This window comes from Anabrus simplex, chromosome 1, assembly GCF_040414725.1.
Source record: "Anabrus simplex isolate iqAnaSimp1 chromosome 1, ASM4041472v1, whole genome shotgun sequence".
NCBI classification, from domain to species: domain Eukaryota; kingdom Metazoa; phylum Arthropoda; class Insecta; order Orthoptera; family Tettigoniidae; genus Anabrus; species Anabrus simplex.
The window spans coordinates 1,772,049,913-1,772,066,766 of NC_090265.1; the positions used below are offsets into that span (position 1 = coordinate 1,772,049,913).

General features: G+C 38.0%; 1 protein-coding gene across 1 annotated transcript in view; it reads left to right on the plus strand.

Annotated features, from left to right (window-relative positions):
- The window catches only part of LOC136864567 (uncharacterized), a 200,255-nt gene that overhangs the window by 86,093 nt on the left and 97,308 nt on the right, over positions 1-16,854 (plus strand). The window contains exons 7-8 of the mRNA XM_067141729.2: positions 11,655-11,698; positions 11,779-11,849. Coding sequence (XP_066997830.2) covers positions 11,655-11,698; positions 11,779-11,849 — 115 coding nt within the window. The remainder of the gene's footprint in view (positions 1-11,654; positions 11,699-11,778; positions 11,850-16,854) is intronic.

The following is a 16,854-nucleotide window of genomic DNA, read 5'->3' on the forward strand; positions in this document are numbered from 1 at the left end:
TTTTCTTTCTTTCTTGGACGGGTTTACTCCTAATCGTCGACACCAGGATACAGTTTCACGGCTTAAACCATTAATTCAAAGAGTATTACGCCCATAGGTGAATTCAATGAGACTCCAAAGAGTACTAACTCGAAGATATGCCACTCAGTTCACATATTCAAGCCATCCGGCCTATTGAAACTGTCACAATATATTGGAAAAATTTTACTTCAGTATGGACCAGTACGCCAATCCAAACTTCAACCTGAACAAAATTACAGACAAAGTAAACATCCTTTTCAATACAGTTATCCCTTTTTTTTTTTTTTTTTTAAACACTTACCTAAAAAGAGTTAATAAACAAAACCCAATACACATTAAGGAAACTCCAGAAGACACACCTCGCTCTACTCCATCTTCCCCACAAGCCGCTCTTCTTGTCCCTCCACCCCTCCCCTCCTCTGCCGCAAGAACCAGCTCCAGATGTACACAGAGTAGTACACGACATGCTCCCGAACAACACATACCGACAAGCTAAGAACGGCATGTAAGTACACACACATCTTGATTGATAAATTTCATTTTTTTTTTAATTTTAATTTTATTTTATGACTTTTATGACTTATAGTACAACACACACTCATTCAACATGTTCAATAGACATTCTTAACGGCAAAGTGAAAATTTTTTACACTCGGCTTTTGTCTTTCTGTTCACACAGATCAACTTACATGTACAATGGAACACAACTATGAAGAGGGGAGCACTTGCACGTATTAAACCAGACAATGAGGCTGACACCACAAAATGAAATAAGATAACATATTATGATGTTTAAATGTAAATTAAGTAGCATAATAACAAATACTGAATGTGTGTACTCATCAAGATCAACAGCCCATACCAGTGAACGTACTAGAATATTCTTCAAACTACAACTTACCTGCGTAATTAATGAAATGTTTTATCAACACAGATCATAAAGTTTTTGATGTGTGCTATAAGAACGCTATTGAACAATTTTACGTTATTAGAACATTACATATCATTATTTTAACGAATCATGTGGCATTTAGGAATAGATTAAGTGGAGTTTTAGAGATGCACATTGCAAGTCATATGAACATTGACAAACATTTTAGACTAAGAGAAAAACACCAAAACACATTTTAACACTATGATAATATTACATATGTGATATTCATTAATGAATTTAGTGATGCTTAGAATTGTACATTATGTTAATATTAGGTTCAACTATGATCAGCTGAAGATGATCTGAATAGGGGTCGAAACCGGTCCTGTATACTAATGTGATATAGGCATGTTTGATAAGTCATATATCAATAAAATATTTATTAGGTGGAAGATTCCCATCTTTATAATTGTGAATACCTTCATTTTTTGAAACGTTGGACCCCTTCCATTGTTCCTTCTGATTAGTGTTAATAGAGGAAGCCCGCCTGGTGGCCATGATTGTTAAGGCATGAAGTCTATACGTTCTGATGCTGTGATTAGCTGGTTCGAATCCTATTGGTAAAAAAAATCACCATCAGAATGTTGGCCAGCAGGGTAGGAGAGGTGGTGGTATACAAATTCTAATCACTAGACTGCGTGCTAAAGACCTGGATTAAATTCCAAGCCCCTCAGCAGTGTTCATATGGCGAGAAGGCATATTACGCTGTTGATGGTGATTCATCTGTCTGATGGCGACGTAAAACCTTGAGCAAATCCCTTGGTGCTATTCAACAGGAATAGGCTATGTACTGGCACCAAGTTTCACCCTCTCCCTTCCTACTATCATATCAAGTCATTCAGTTCATCTCATTAACTCCTCTGATGAGGTTGACGTCAGGAAGGGCATCCGGTCGTAAAATCTCCGTACGAAGATTCATTTTCCTTCATACCCGTCCCCGTTCAACAACAGGACAGGAGTTGGACATACATTCTGCTTTAATTGCAGAGTATTTCGCACAACACGTTCTTGTGCAGCTCATTACAACACATAGGCAAAACTAACCAATTACAAATATCAGGGGAAAGTAAGCAAATTTAAAAAAAAAAGTCTGATCAGCAGGTTGCCTACCAACGAGCATGTGAAAATTATGATGTGTTTCTTAAAACAAATTTTTCTTTTATTCGGTTATGGAATACATCCTTCTGTAGGATTAAATTCGTGTAAGTAAAACACAAATTAAAACCAATTTCCTGTGTAATATTGGTTCTAAGAGAGACATTAATATCAGTGCAGATTTTCAGTGCTACATGGAGATCACTGAAAGAAGAAATCCTTGCAAACTGGTTAAGAAAAGCTGGAGTGGCTGATGCAGAATACAATATAACAAATTGAAGTGCTTGATGATGCAGAGACAGAAGAATACTGGAAGCGCTGTGTGAAAAATTGGATGTACCTATAAGTGTGAATCTTTGCTGGCTACGTCAATGTGAACTATGTGTTGGTGCAAAAAGAAATCACCGATGATGAAATTTTGGCAAACATTATGAGACAGAAATTCATGTGATGATGAAGGGGAAGACGAACATGTGCCTTGAAGTGTTGGACAGAATTTGACTCTTATACAGACAACAGATGTCTCCAAGATTTTCTTCTGTTACGAAGTGATGTGCCAGAATCTGCCTGAAATTTATGTGCAGTGATTGTCGACTATATTAAATGCTCTCTCTTTTTATTTTACAATTTGCTTTATGTCGCACCGACACAGATAGGTCTAATGGCGACGATGGGAGAAGACAGGGCTGGGAGAGGGAAGGAAGGGACCAAGGGCTTAATTAAGGTACAGTACATCCCCAGCATTTGCCCGGTGTGAAAATGGGAAACCATGGAAAACTATCTTCAGGGCTGCCAACAGTGGTGTTCAAACCTGAATGTTCTTTTGTGTATGGGAGTGTTCAGAAGAAAATCAGACTTTTTCAAAACATGTAGTCCAGAACATAGTGTACTGGAACAATGTAAAATTTGATATGCTGAAAATTTACAGAAAACCTCTTGCAATTAGTGTCCATCATTACTCCACCATGTACATATATCCTAATTTTCCTATCACCTAATAAATATTAAGATTTTTAAATCTGTAAATTCATGCTGAAGTAATGTAGATTCTGCAACAGATATAACAACAGGCTGCCTACCCATCAATTTTGACATTCCATTATCCTCTACCATTTGGTGGAGTAACACAGATCTCTCTTGGATGACCTGTAATTGAGTTTTAATTTTGTTGGATGAACACTAAACTGGTCACGAGAGATTTTACTCGTCGACATCATATGACATAGAGTGTCGAATGGACTTTTTTTTTCCGTCCTTCAAAAATCCAGCTATTAATGCCAGGTAGTGAATACAGTGATATAATCTTAAACTGGTAATTTCATACCTCTGCCTTTTATCCAGACATCACAAGCTTCTAACATATCCAGTCTTATCCTGCTTTTTGACTCGACAAACTCTACTATTTTCATTCATAAAAATCCTGGTGATATTGATGGCATCCCAGTGAATGTCATTTCATTTGTCAAGTAATTTCTAACAACTCATTGGTGTATCAAATAAAAGTCATACTCCATCACTCCTGTATGTCTGAGACTCAACTTAGTGAAAGTGTTATTGACTAACAATGTATGTGACGTACAGTTGTATCATAGTAGTACATGTCTTTTAATTCATGACAGTGGTATGTGTTAGAACTATCCAGCCCAGCTTTAGGAGGATCGTGACATCAAATACCTATACCAAAATACCCTTATTCCATTGTGACCCACATCCATACCACTTGTTTGGAAGGGTAATAGGGAGGTACATTCAGGGAAACGGGGTGGTCTAGAGAGCAGTGATAAGGGTACAAAGACCTGGAAGTCAGTAGGGTGACATAAAAATGTTAGTGCTGAACTGTAGAAGTATTGTGAAGAAAGGAATATAATTAAGTAATTTAATAGATATATAGTCACCAGATATTGTAATAGAAGATGAATCATGGCTGAGAAGTGATATAATGGATGTAGACATTTTCTCATGGAACTGGAGTGTGTTAAAAATTAAATAATTGAAAAAGAGGTTCAACCTGTTCAATACATAAGAGAAAGAAATGTAGTGATTACATTCTTATTTAATAGTAACTATAAATGGGACCGGTTTCGACCCTAGTCCAGGTCATCGTCAGCCGTAAAAACATGTAAAACAATGCATATGAAAAAGAAAAAGATTAAGTGAACTCTGGATCGGTATAAGATGAAACATAAATTAACGATGGGGGTAGAAATTGAGAGTCACTTAAAAGAAAACAGTATGTAATATTAAGAATGGTAGTATGGCACACGCAATGATAGGCAAAGTCTCACAATGTTTATGAATATTGGAGAACGGTCAAATTTACAGAAAACCTCTTGCAATTAGTGTACATCATTACTCCACCATGTACATATATCCTAATTTTCCTATCATCTAATAAATATTAAGATTTTTAAATCTGTAAATTCATGCTGAAGTAATGTAGATTCTGCAACAGATATAACAACAGGCTGCCTACCCATCACTTTTGACCCATTTGACCGTTCTCCAATATTCATAAACATTGTGAGACTTCGCTTATCATTGCGTGTGCCATACTACCATTCTTAATATTACGTACTGTTTTCTTTTAAGTGACTCACAATTTCTACCCCCATCGTTAATTTATGTTTCATCTTATACCGATCCAGAGTTCACTTAATCTTTTTCTTTATCTTTTTCATATGCATTGTTTTACATGTTTTTACAGCTGACGATGACCTGGACTAGGGACGAAACCGGTCCCATTTATAGTTACTATTAAATAAGAATGTAATCACTACATTTCTTTCTCTTATGTATTGAATAGGTTGAACCTCTTTTTCAATCATTTAATTTTTAACGTTAATACTTTCAATACGGAACAATGAAAATTTTATCTTTAAACTGGAGTGTGTATCGTAGAGATAGGAATGGGGTGGGAGGGGGAGTATTCATTCTGGTGAAAGAAGAATTTGTAAGCTATGAAAAAAAGATGACAAACATGAAATTCTAGGTGTAAGGCTCATTTCTAAAGATAATAGGCAACTTGATATCTTTGGAGTGTACAGGCCGGGAAAGGGTAGGGACGGATTCAGAATTATTTGATAACATAATCAGCTATGTCGGAAACGGCATGGAGAGGAATGTGATTGTAGCAGGAGATCTGAATTTACAAGATGTCAATTGGGAAGGAAATGCGAACAACAGGAAGCATGACCAACAAATGGCAAATAAGTTAATATGGGAAGGACATCTGATTCAGAGAGTAATGGAACCAACTAGAGGGAAAAATATCCTGGATGTGGTGCTAGTAAAATCAGATGAGCTCCATAGAGAAACCAAAGTAATAGATGGTATTAGTGATCATGGAGCAGTTTTTGTCGTAGTTAAAGATAAATGTGATAGAAAGGAAGGTCTTAAAAGTTGGACTATTGGGCAGACCATATAGCTGATAAAGCAGGCATGAGGCAGTTTTTAAAAAGTAACTATGATTGGTGGAAAAGAGTAAATAAAAATGTAAACAGATTCTGGGATGGGTTTAAAGAAATTGTTGAGGAATGTGAAAACAAGTTTGTACCTTTAAAGGTGGTAAGGAATGGTAAAGATCCACCTTATTATAATAGGGAAATAAAGAGTCTAAGATGGAGGTGCAGATTGGAAAGATATGGAGTTAGAAATGGCTGTGGAAGTAAGGAGAAATTGAAGGAACTTTCTAGGAAATTGAATCTAGCAAAGAAGTCAGCTAAGGATAATATGATGGCAAGCATAATTGGCAGTCATAAAAATTTTAGTGTAAAATGGAATGGTATGTATACACAACCGGTCAAAAGTTTCGATCACCTATCACAACTATGGATTTGTGGTTAAAACAGAGATGTAGTTTTAAATAATCTATCATAGCCCTGTTCTGATAATAAAACAAGCATAAACATGTAAAGACGGAATGACTCTGTTGTGTATTTGACTGGTTCTCCACATGGAGGGTCACTGATGAGTAACCACAACACTGACGTGTCTTTACCCAAGACGTGTCCACTCGAATAGGCCTCATTCCTTCAGCTGTCTGTGTAGCAAGCAGTTCACATTAGTTTTGAGTACATTGTTTGCAGCTAGCAGTGTGTTTGTGTATCTGATCAGGTACATACCATATTACCTCCAAATAGGACGGAAGCAGGAGATTGGAACTGAAAAACGAGCTGTAATTTTAGATCTGCATCACGAACGGTATTCTAGTAGGACAATAGCAACAAAAGTTGGCGTAGCCCAATCTACAGTGGTGTATACATTGCAGCGATTCAAGCAAACCGGTGCCAATGCAAGTGTTTCGCGATCTGGAAGACCCCGTGTAACATCATACAGGGAAGATCAGTTCATATGTGTGCAGAGTAAACGTCAGAGGACTCGTACGGCACCTGAAATTTGCGAGGAAGTTAATAATGTGCAAGGTGCTCCAATCTCCGTCTCAACAGTGCAACACCGTCTTCGTGAACAAGGTTTAAAGGAGTGCGTAGCAGCCAAAAAACCTTTATTACAGACACAAAATAAGGTGAAAAGAATGCAATGGCCACAGCAACATAAAAACTGGAGCGTGCAGCAATGGTCCAAGGTGTTATTCACGGATGAATCTAAGTTTGATGTATTTGGGAGCCATTGTCGAATGTTTGTTCGTCGACTTCGTGGAGAACGTATGAAGAGTCAGTGTGTGATACCTATGGTGAAGCATGGTGGAGGGTCGGTTATGGTGTGGGGATGTTTTGCGGGTAAGTCGGTGATCTAGTGCGAATTAATGGAACATTAAAGAAGGAAGGATATCACAGGATACTGATCAACATTGCAGTTCCATCTGGCAAGAGGTGTATTCGTCGTGGGTTTGTTCTGCAGCAGGACAATGACCCCAAACATTCTTCTAAATTGTGTAGAGGGTATGTCAATAGAAAAGAGAAATGTGGGGAACTGAAAAATATGATTTGGCCAAGTCAGTAACCAGACTTAAATCCAGCCCGCCTGGTGGCCATGATCGTTAAGGCGCTGAAGTCTAAAAACGGTCTAACACCGAGGTTAGCCGGTTCGAGTCCCGTTGGTCGAAAAAAATTTCACCATCAGAATGTTGGCCGGCAGGGTAGGGGAGGTGGTGGTATACAATTTCTAATCACTAGATTGCGTGCCAAAAGCCTGGATTAAATTCCAAACCTCTCCGCAGTGCTCATATGGAGTGAGGGCATATGACGCTGTTGATGGTGATTCGTCCGTCGGATGGGGACGTTAAGCCTTGAGCAGACCCCTTGGTGCTATTCGACAGGAGTAGGCTATGTGCTGGCACCGGGTTTCACCCTCTCCCTACTATCATATATCACGTCATTCATTTCATCTCTCATTAACTCCTCTGATGAGGTTGACGTCAGGAAGGGCATCCGGTCATAAAAAACCGCCACGACAAATTCATCTCACCTCATACCCGACCCCGTAGGGAAACGGGACAAGGGTTGGACAAACAAACAGTCACCAGACTTAAATCCCACTGTTATGGGATGAACTTGACAGGGAGGTCCGAAAACTGAGGTCAACTAATGTTGAAGAGCTATGGAATAATTTACAGAGCTTTTGGGCTGCAATACCTACACAAACACTACAAAATCTAATTTCCAGAATGCCAAGAGTTTGTGCAGCTGTTCGGAGAGCAAAGGGTGGATATTTTGAAGAGGCTAAAATATAAACCATATTGTATTCTACTTAATGATAGAGAGAGAAAATATATATTTTGTTGGTCTATTTAGTTTTTACGATGTGTTTGTACATTGAAATAAAGTTTCTCGTTTTGTGCATAGGTGATCGAAAACTTTTGACCGGTAGTGTAGGTACTTTAAGACAAAAACATGTTCCAAGAAGGACATTTCAGGAATAAATAAAGAACAAGGTGAGTGTGTATGCGACAGTCTTCAAAAGGCAGAAGTATTCAGTCAGCAGTATGTAAAGATTGTTGGTTACAAGGATAATGTCCAGATAGAGGAGGAGACTAATGCTGAAGAAGTATTACAATTTACATATGACGACAATGACATTTGCAATAAGATACAAAAGTTGAAAACTAGAAAAGCAGCTGGAATTGATAAGAATTCTGACAATGTACTAAAGACAATGGGTTGGGATATAGTACCATATTTAAAGTACTTATTTGATTATTGTTTGGTTGAAGGAGCTATACCAAATGATTGGAGAGTTGCTATAGTGGCCCCTGTGTATAAAGGAAAGGAAAGGGTGGTAGACATAAAGCTGAAAATTACAGGCCAGTAAGTCTGACATGTAAGCTTTGGGAAGGCATTCTTTCTGATTATATTAGACATGTTTGTGAAATTAATAACTGGTTCGATAGAAGGCAATTCGGTTTTAGGAAAGGTTATTCCACTGAAGCTCAACTTGTAGGATTCCAGTAAGATATAGCAGATATCTTGGATTCAGGTGGTCAAATGGACTGTATCACGATTGACCTGTCTAAAGCATTTGATAGGGTGGATCGTGGGAGGCTACTAGCAAAAATGAGTGCAATTGGATTAGACAAAAGAGTGACTGAATGGGTTGCTATATTTCTAGAAAATAGAACTCAGATAATTAGATTAGGTGAAGCTTTATCTGACCCTGTAATAATTAAGAGGGGAATTCCTCAAGGCAGTGTTATTGGACCTTTATGTTTTCTTATATATATAAATGATATGAGTAAACAAATGGAATCAGAGGTAAGGTTCTTTGCGGATGATGTTATTCTGTACAGAGTAATAAATAAGTTACAAGATTGTGAGCAACTGCAAAATGACCTCGATAATGTTGTGAGATGGACAGTAGGCAATGGTATGATGATAAACAGGGTTAAAAGTCAGGTTGTGAGTTTCACAAATAGGAAAAGTCCTCTCAGTTTTAATTACTGTGTTGATGGGGTGAAAGTTCCTTTTGGGGATCATAGTAAGTATCTAGGTATTAATATAAGGAAAGATCTTCACAGGGGTAATCATATAAACGGGACTGTAAATAAAGGGTACAGATCTCTGCACATGGTTATGAGGGTATTTAGGGGTTGTAGTAATGTTGTAAAGGAGAGGGCATATAAGTCTCTGGTAAGACCCCAACTAGAGTATGGTTCCAGTGTATGGAAAAAATCCAAAGAAAGGCAGCTTGATTTGTTCTGGATGAATTCCGACAAAAGAGTAGCGTTACAATAATGTTGCAAAGAGTGGGCTGGGAAGAATTGAGAGAAAGAAGACGAGCTGCTCGACTAAGTGCTCCAATGAAAGTGTTTATTAATACACCTATTCATTACTTCTTATCCACTTATATGTGACCACGTCTTTTGACAGACATTTTGCTCTGTGTTTGTCTCATTGCTTGTTTATAATGCACATACATACTATTGCCTTGGAGAAATAGTACATAATTTATTGAATCATTTTATTAGAACTTTAAATTTTATCCAAGAAGAAGATCTAGTTTTAATCTCAGACTACATTATTTTAAAATGACCATAGGTAGTGTTCCTTGGGCATTTTATCATGAATTTATCAAATGTTATCCATTTCACAATATATGTACCAGTATTTTAGATAATCAGGTTACAAGGCTAATTTTTCTAGCTTCTTTTTTAGTGTTCATGTGTATTATTTTAAGATTCTATTCAAGGCTGAAGATGCCCTTAAGTGGGACGAAACATGTCCCGAAAGTGATAAATTATTGTTTGCATTTTTAACCACATATACGAGGACAGTTTGAAAAGTTCTCGGAATCAGCGCTAGATGTCATTGCTAGAGCAACGAGGTTCCCGCGCAATAATCACACATCCTTTGTGAGTGAACACGTGACGCATCAGTGCTTTAGCTGCAGGAGTATGGTAGTGACTACTCTTTGTTGTTGTTCCCGCGTAGTGATTTGTGACAATGGAAAAAACTGAGATTCGAGCAGTGATTAAATACTTTGTAAAGAAAGGTATGAAAGCAAAGGAAATTCATGCCGACTTTCAGAACACACTGGGGGGTCTCTGCTCCTTCATTTTCAACTGTTGCCAAGTGGACCAGCGAGTTTAAATTTGGTCGGGAGAGCTTGGATGATGATCCACGTAGTGGACGGCCAAAAAGTGTTACGACCCCAGAATTTATCGCTAAAGTGCATAAAATGGTCATGGAGGATCGTCGACTGAAAGTGTGGGAGATTGCTGAAGCTGTAGGGATGTCTTCTGAATGGGTATATTATATTTTAACCGAAGAATTGGGTATGAAAAAATTATCCACAAGATGGGTACCGCGGCTCTTGACATTGGACAATAAACGCACCAGATTGGAAATGTCCGAACAAAGTCTGGCCCATTTTCAGTGCAACCAACAATATTTTTTGCGCCGGTTTGTGACTACAGATGAAACTTGGGTCCACTACTATACCCCAGAGACAAAACACCAGTCAAAGCAGTGGAAACATGCTGATTCACCACCACCAAAGAAAGCAAAGGCAGTGCATTCGGCCAGAAAGGTCATGGCCTGAGTTTTCTGGGATGCAAAAGGCATTCTGCTGATAGATTATCTTCCTACTGGCCAAACAATTACGGGGCGATACTATGCAAATCTCCTAGACCAACTACAGGAAAAGATACGCGAAACAAGGCCTGGTTTGGCAAGGAAAAAGGTCATCCTTCATCAGGACAATGCTCCGCCGCACACAAGTGTTATTGCCATGGCAAAAGTTCATGAACTGGGGTACGAATTGTTGCCACATCCACCTTATTCACCTGATTTGGCACCATCAGACTTTCATCTATCCCCCAAGCTGAAAATTTTCCTCGGGGGACGGAGATTTTCTACAAGGGAAGAACTGACAGCTGAATTGGAGAGGTATTTTGCAGGCCTGGAGGAATCTCATTTTCGAGATGGGATCAAGGCATTGGAACATCGCTGGACAAATGCATTAGTCTACAGGGGGACTATGTTGAAAAATAAAAGCAGTTCCACCGAGGTAAGATAATTAATTCTAGTACATTCTGAGAACTTTTCAAACCACCTACGTAAGTGGATAAAAAGTATTGAATAGATGTATTAATAAATACTTTCATTGGATTTTAAGTTAATAGCAACTTTCAATATGGATAAAACATTAAGTTTATGACGCGTAAGGGGTATGTTCCGAGCTGTCAGCGGAGATATGGCGTGGAATGACATTAGTAGACGAATAAGTTTGAGTGGCGTCTTTAAAAATAGGGAAGATCACGATGTGTAGATAAAGTTGGAATTCAGGAGGACAAATTTGGGCAAATGTTCATTTATAGGGTGGGGGGGGGGGGGATTAGGGATTGGATAACTTACCAAGGGAGATGTTCAATAAATTTCCAATTTCTTTGAAATCTTTTAAGAAAAGTCTAGGAAAACAACAGATAGGGAATCTGCCACCTAGGCAACTGCCCTAAATGCAGATCAGTACTGACCGACTGACTCACTCACTCTCAGCCCTAGCTCATGGTTTATGAACTGGAACTTGGTTTTAAGAACTGTTACAAACCATAAATAGTTACATTATTTAAATAAAAGGAAATGTTAGTGTCTATTTCTCTGATCTAATCTGCTCCGGTTTTTATTATATTTGTTTTGGTTGTCTTTTACAGTGAGTCAGCCTGGAGGTAGAGACCCATCTTCGAAATCCAATTTGGTAAGAATTACTTTAATGTGAATAATATTTACTGTTTCAAGAGAAATGTAGGATAATCTTTCTTTTCTTTTTTTTCTCAGGTCAAATCTAGAATCAGTATGTCTGGTGTAAAGCTGATGCCTATGGCACAATCAACTCCTGATGTTAACAGGTAAGGCCTATGATATACATTATAATCCAGGAAAGAAAAAGAAAGAAAAGAGAAATGTTCTAGCTTTTCTATAATATCCTTATAAATATCTCTTCAGTTTTAAAAGTTTTCACCGGGCGAGTTAGCCCTGTGGTTAGGGGTGCACAGCTTTGAGCTTGCATCCGGGAGATAGTGGGTTCGAACCAGAGCCATCTACAGTTAAAGCCGGAAGGTACGCTTGGCAGCGCTGTATCTATCTGTCAAGCAGAGGCCGAGAGAAAAGGGGGCGTGTCCGACTTTGAATTGACTTCAATGATATTTAGCGCACTTAGACCAACATGATGGTTATCAAAAATATACACACTGTGAAAAATGACACTAAGAAACACACGCATCAAGAAATGCACTCAGTAAAGTTAGAAATACACATTTTATATGCATAAAAACAAAACCCTTTAAAGAACAGTACTCGCAAGCTGAATATTTATGGAGTGTTGACAGCTTCCTTCGTTTACTGATTTTATCGTCACTGCTGGCATAACTCTTGTTCTTAATCTGCTTTCTATAATTATTCAACATGACATTGCAAAATGTGGACAATAAACAGTCTATTAGACTATTATTGTCATGCCCACAGTTACCCTGTTCAAACCAGAACTGTTGATTTTCATCTCTCCCTAAAGCAGCTCTGGATAGAGGGAAGATCTTTGTGATTTCCACAATCCAGGTAGTCTTCCTTGTAGTCTTCAGACAGCAACAAGGTACACATTCCTGTCACTGTTACAAACACACACAACACAATCTGATGGCACCACTAACCCACCTCTCTGAAGTTCTTCAAAATAGGGGCCATCTGTTTCATTGCACTGCAGGTGACCTAAACATGTGTCACAGCTTATCCTTTTGGATATTGCCCTTACTGCATACCCAGAAATGTATATTACACCTGACATCTCAAAATGCCCATCAGAAATGTCACATGATAAAAGTGAGTCGAACTTTTTTATCACTGCCATATTTAGCCTAATATCATCTGTCTTGGTGGAATGGGACATTTCTAACTGGCTACAGTCAAACTGCACTTTTCCATACCTAGATGAGTGCAAGCCCAGAACACTCTTAATCCTAATTTTCTTCTCACTTTCTATAACTTGAAGTGCAGTAACATTGTAGTTACATTCACTAAGCTGTCTGTACTGACCAAACCTTCTTACCAGATTGTCACTCTGAAACTTCCCTAACAGTAAATAATTTGGTTTCACAGCTTCAAATGAAAATTGGATAATTTTTAACAGGACAGTTGTGGTATGTACCAAAGCTCTTGAAGTGTCAGTTGTTAAGTGACAATGAACCAAATTTAAATCATCCCAACTGCTTACCCACTCACAGAAATGTTGAAGAAATTGAATGTGGTCATCATCTAGTTCAGTAAAAGGCATTTGATTGTGGTCCCTCTTGCAAATTCCTTTATTTACACTTTTGACGTTTACAATACGCCACCACTTAGTAACAATTTCTAAAAAAATTGCAGTGGCATTAGAATCTAGTTGACTGGTTTTTAAAGCAGCTATGGTGGTGTCATGGAACAGATTATCAACAAGTAACACTTTCTGCCTATCAAGATTTTTGGGATACACCGTTTTATAATTAAGTTTAAAAGCTGTAGCAATCAGGTTGGATGCATGACTGTGGTACACATAAAGGTTCCTTAAATCATTAAAGCACGCCTTACGGATAATCTGATCTACTTCAAAATCAGGGAAAATAAAAGTTTTGTCTCTGTCTTTCTGATTCAGCCAGTTATTTCTGATGTTCTTAAATATATGTACAGGATCAAACATGAGAAATATCTGTAAATTCTTGTGTTGGGGATTTGGTACACAATATGGACATTCACTTCCTAACAATGAACACATACTGCTAAACATATTCTTATTTATCCTATTGTTGTCGAATTGTTCCCTTAAGAAAACAAGGTTAGATGAGAAGTCTGTGCTTTCACTGCTAACCTCACAAAACAAAACACTATGAGCTTGTCAAGCATTTTAAGTACATTACTTTGTACACATTCAACACTAACACTACTAGCAGTGGCTCCTGTATAATTTAATAAATATTCATTTAGCTGAGACCACTTGGAGATTTTACCATCAGCTAAACATTTAATTTCTTTGACTGACACCTGATAACTATTAACATATACAGTCACATGCATATCCTGGTGAATTTTTAGTAAATTACTTACATTTGGCAAATCATCCAGATTTAATCTGTATATGCAAAGAAATTCATTACAGATACTGATCTGCCATACTGACATGTCAATTTTGGTATGAAGAAGGGATCTTAAATGATTTAAGTCAGCTATTAAGTCATCTTGAAGCTTTGATTCCTCCAAATCTGTTTTCCTCTTATTTTCCCTACTCTTAATTTCCAGTCTCCTATCTTCAGGATCTTTTCTTTTTACACTCTTTGATGACAAATATTTGGACCAATTTGGGAAAATAGTTGGACATGCATTAGGAAGAAGTTCATTAGGTTTAGGTGGTTGTACAGTTATATTTCCTTTACTATCACAAAACTTTTCCCCTTTTGAAAAACTATCATCTGTGAAATGTTTTATACACACGACTGAATCCTTCCCAGGTTCCCAATTATCCCGCTTAACTTGACGAATCCATTTTTGTTTTAATTCCTCATCAGAAGGAAACCTAAATGAGGTAACATAACCATCCTTTTTGATGTCATAGTTGCTACGACACATAGGAACACAACATTTTCTGGGCATCTGCAAATACACGAAACGAGTTATTAATAACCCAAATTCGGGCATGCCTTCACGTATTTCGATAATAGGTTCTACGTATGTCACTCAGTCACCTACCTTGTTACATATACTCGAACATATCCATGAAAAATACAAATAAACACAACACGAAGTTCACTACACATCAGCATACACAGATAGCTCCCGCGCTTTCGTTTCCGCCTCCGCTGGACGTTGCCAAACTTACATGACTCCGGCTTGTAAAATATAGACGACTCTTGTTCGAACCCCACTGTTGGCAGCCCTGAAGATGGTTTTCTGTGGTTTCCCATTTTCACACCAGGCAAATGCTGCTGGGGCTGTACATTAATTACGGCTATGGCTGCTTCCTTCCCACTCCTAGGCCTTTCCTGTCCCATCATCGCCATAAGACCTATCTGTGTGAGTGTAACGTAAAATAAATTGTAAAAAAAAATTCTAAAAATTAAGTTTTCATGTGAGCTCTAAAGTAAGAGTATTTTACAGTTATGTAGTATTTCCCAACTTTCACACCAGGCAAATGCTGGAGCTGTACCTTAATTAATGCCACGGCTGCTTCCTTCCCACTCATAGCCCTTTCCTGTCCCATCATCGCCATAAGACCTATCTGTGTCGGTGCAACGTAAAGCAACTTGTAAAAAACATTTAAAATATAATAATGCTAAATGATTATATGTGTAAAATAATTTTCAAGTGTTTGTGTGTTCAAAGACATGAGTTGTGACATAATCCTCTTTGCTTGTGTTAGAACTGGAGTGTTTCTTCAGTATGGAAGCTTGTGAAGTTTATCATTTGTATACCATCCCCATCGTACAGCACATTAGACAAACTCTTTTTGGCATTTCTACAGTGCAGCTATGGAATAAGCTACCTAGCTCTGTCGGAGAAACCATCCTGCTAGTTTCAGGGAACAGTGCCAACAATATCTCCTCAACAACAACCAAATTTCCTAAATTGTAAATTGTTAGCAGTAGCAATTCTCAGTAGTTATTTGATTATTTGTAGCTAAATATATAGTAAAGATTCAGTTGTATACATTAATACTTATTGTAGATTTGTTATTGCTTCATGATTATCATCTTTCTCCTCATCATCGTACATCACTTCATTACTATCATTGTCTGTATTGGTATTCCATCATTATTTATTATTAACTTTATTGGCCACACTGGACCACTTGAGCTGTTCCACATTCACTTTCTCTTTGAAGGTTTTATTTATTTATTTTTTTTTTTTTTTTTGGTGATCTGCCCAGTACTTTTTCATTCGTTCCAATCATAGTTTTCTCAATTTGTCTGAAATTGCTGTAGCCCTTCTATGCGTAATTTCTGCTGAAAATGTGAGAGTCTTAAGAAGGGTGTTAATTTTATTTTGTTCTCTGCATTTGCTATCTTGAGTCCAACTGCTTTGACATCTTCCTGAATTTCATGGATCCATTGTCCTCCTGTCTTCTTTCCAAGATTTCCCATCACTAGTTGCAGAAAACCTGGTTTCTTGGCAGTCACAAGAAGTGGAAAAAATACAAGATTCTTTTCTTCTTCATTGTGCTGGTGATTGGGTCAATTTCTCGATAGGCAGTCTCATTAGGAAGGATTCTCCAGACCCTTTCAACCTGGTATTTTTTATTCATGCAAACTCTGATATTTCTTCCTCTTTCAGTTTTGAGGAGCTGATCAACTCTTCGTACATACATACATACATACACACATACATACATACATACATACATACATTATCATTATAGACTGTTATGCCTTTCAGCGTTCAGTCTGCAAGCCTCTGTGAATTTACTAAACGTCGCCACAATCTTTTATTTGCAACTAGTGCTGTGCCCTCATGTAGTTCTATACCTCTTATCTTTAAATCTTTAGAAACTGAGTCTAACCATCATCGTCTTGGTCTCCCTCTACTTCTCTTACCCTCCATAACAGAGTCCATTATTCTCCTAGGTAACCTATCCTCCTCCATTCGCCTCACATGACCCCACCACGGAAGCCGGTTTATGCGTACAGCTTCATCCATCGAGTTCATTCCTAAATGAGCCTTTATCTCCTTATTCCGAGCACCCTCCTGCCATTGTTCTCACCTGTTTGTATCAGCTGCCTCTGTGGATCAGCGGTAGAGTGTCAGCCTCCGGATCCCAAGATAGTGGGTTCAAACCCGGCAGAGGTAGTCGGATTTTTGAAGGGCGGAAAAAAGTCCATTCGACACTCCATGTTG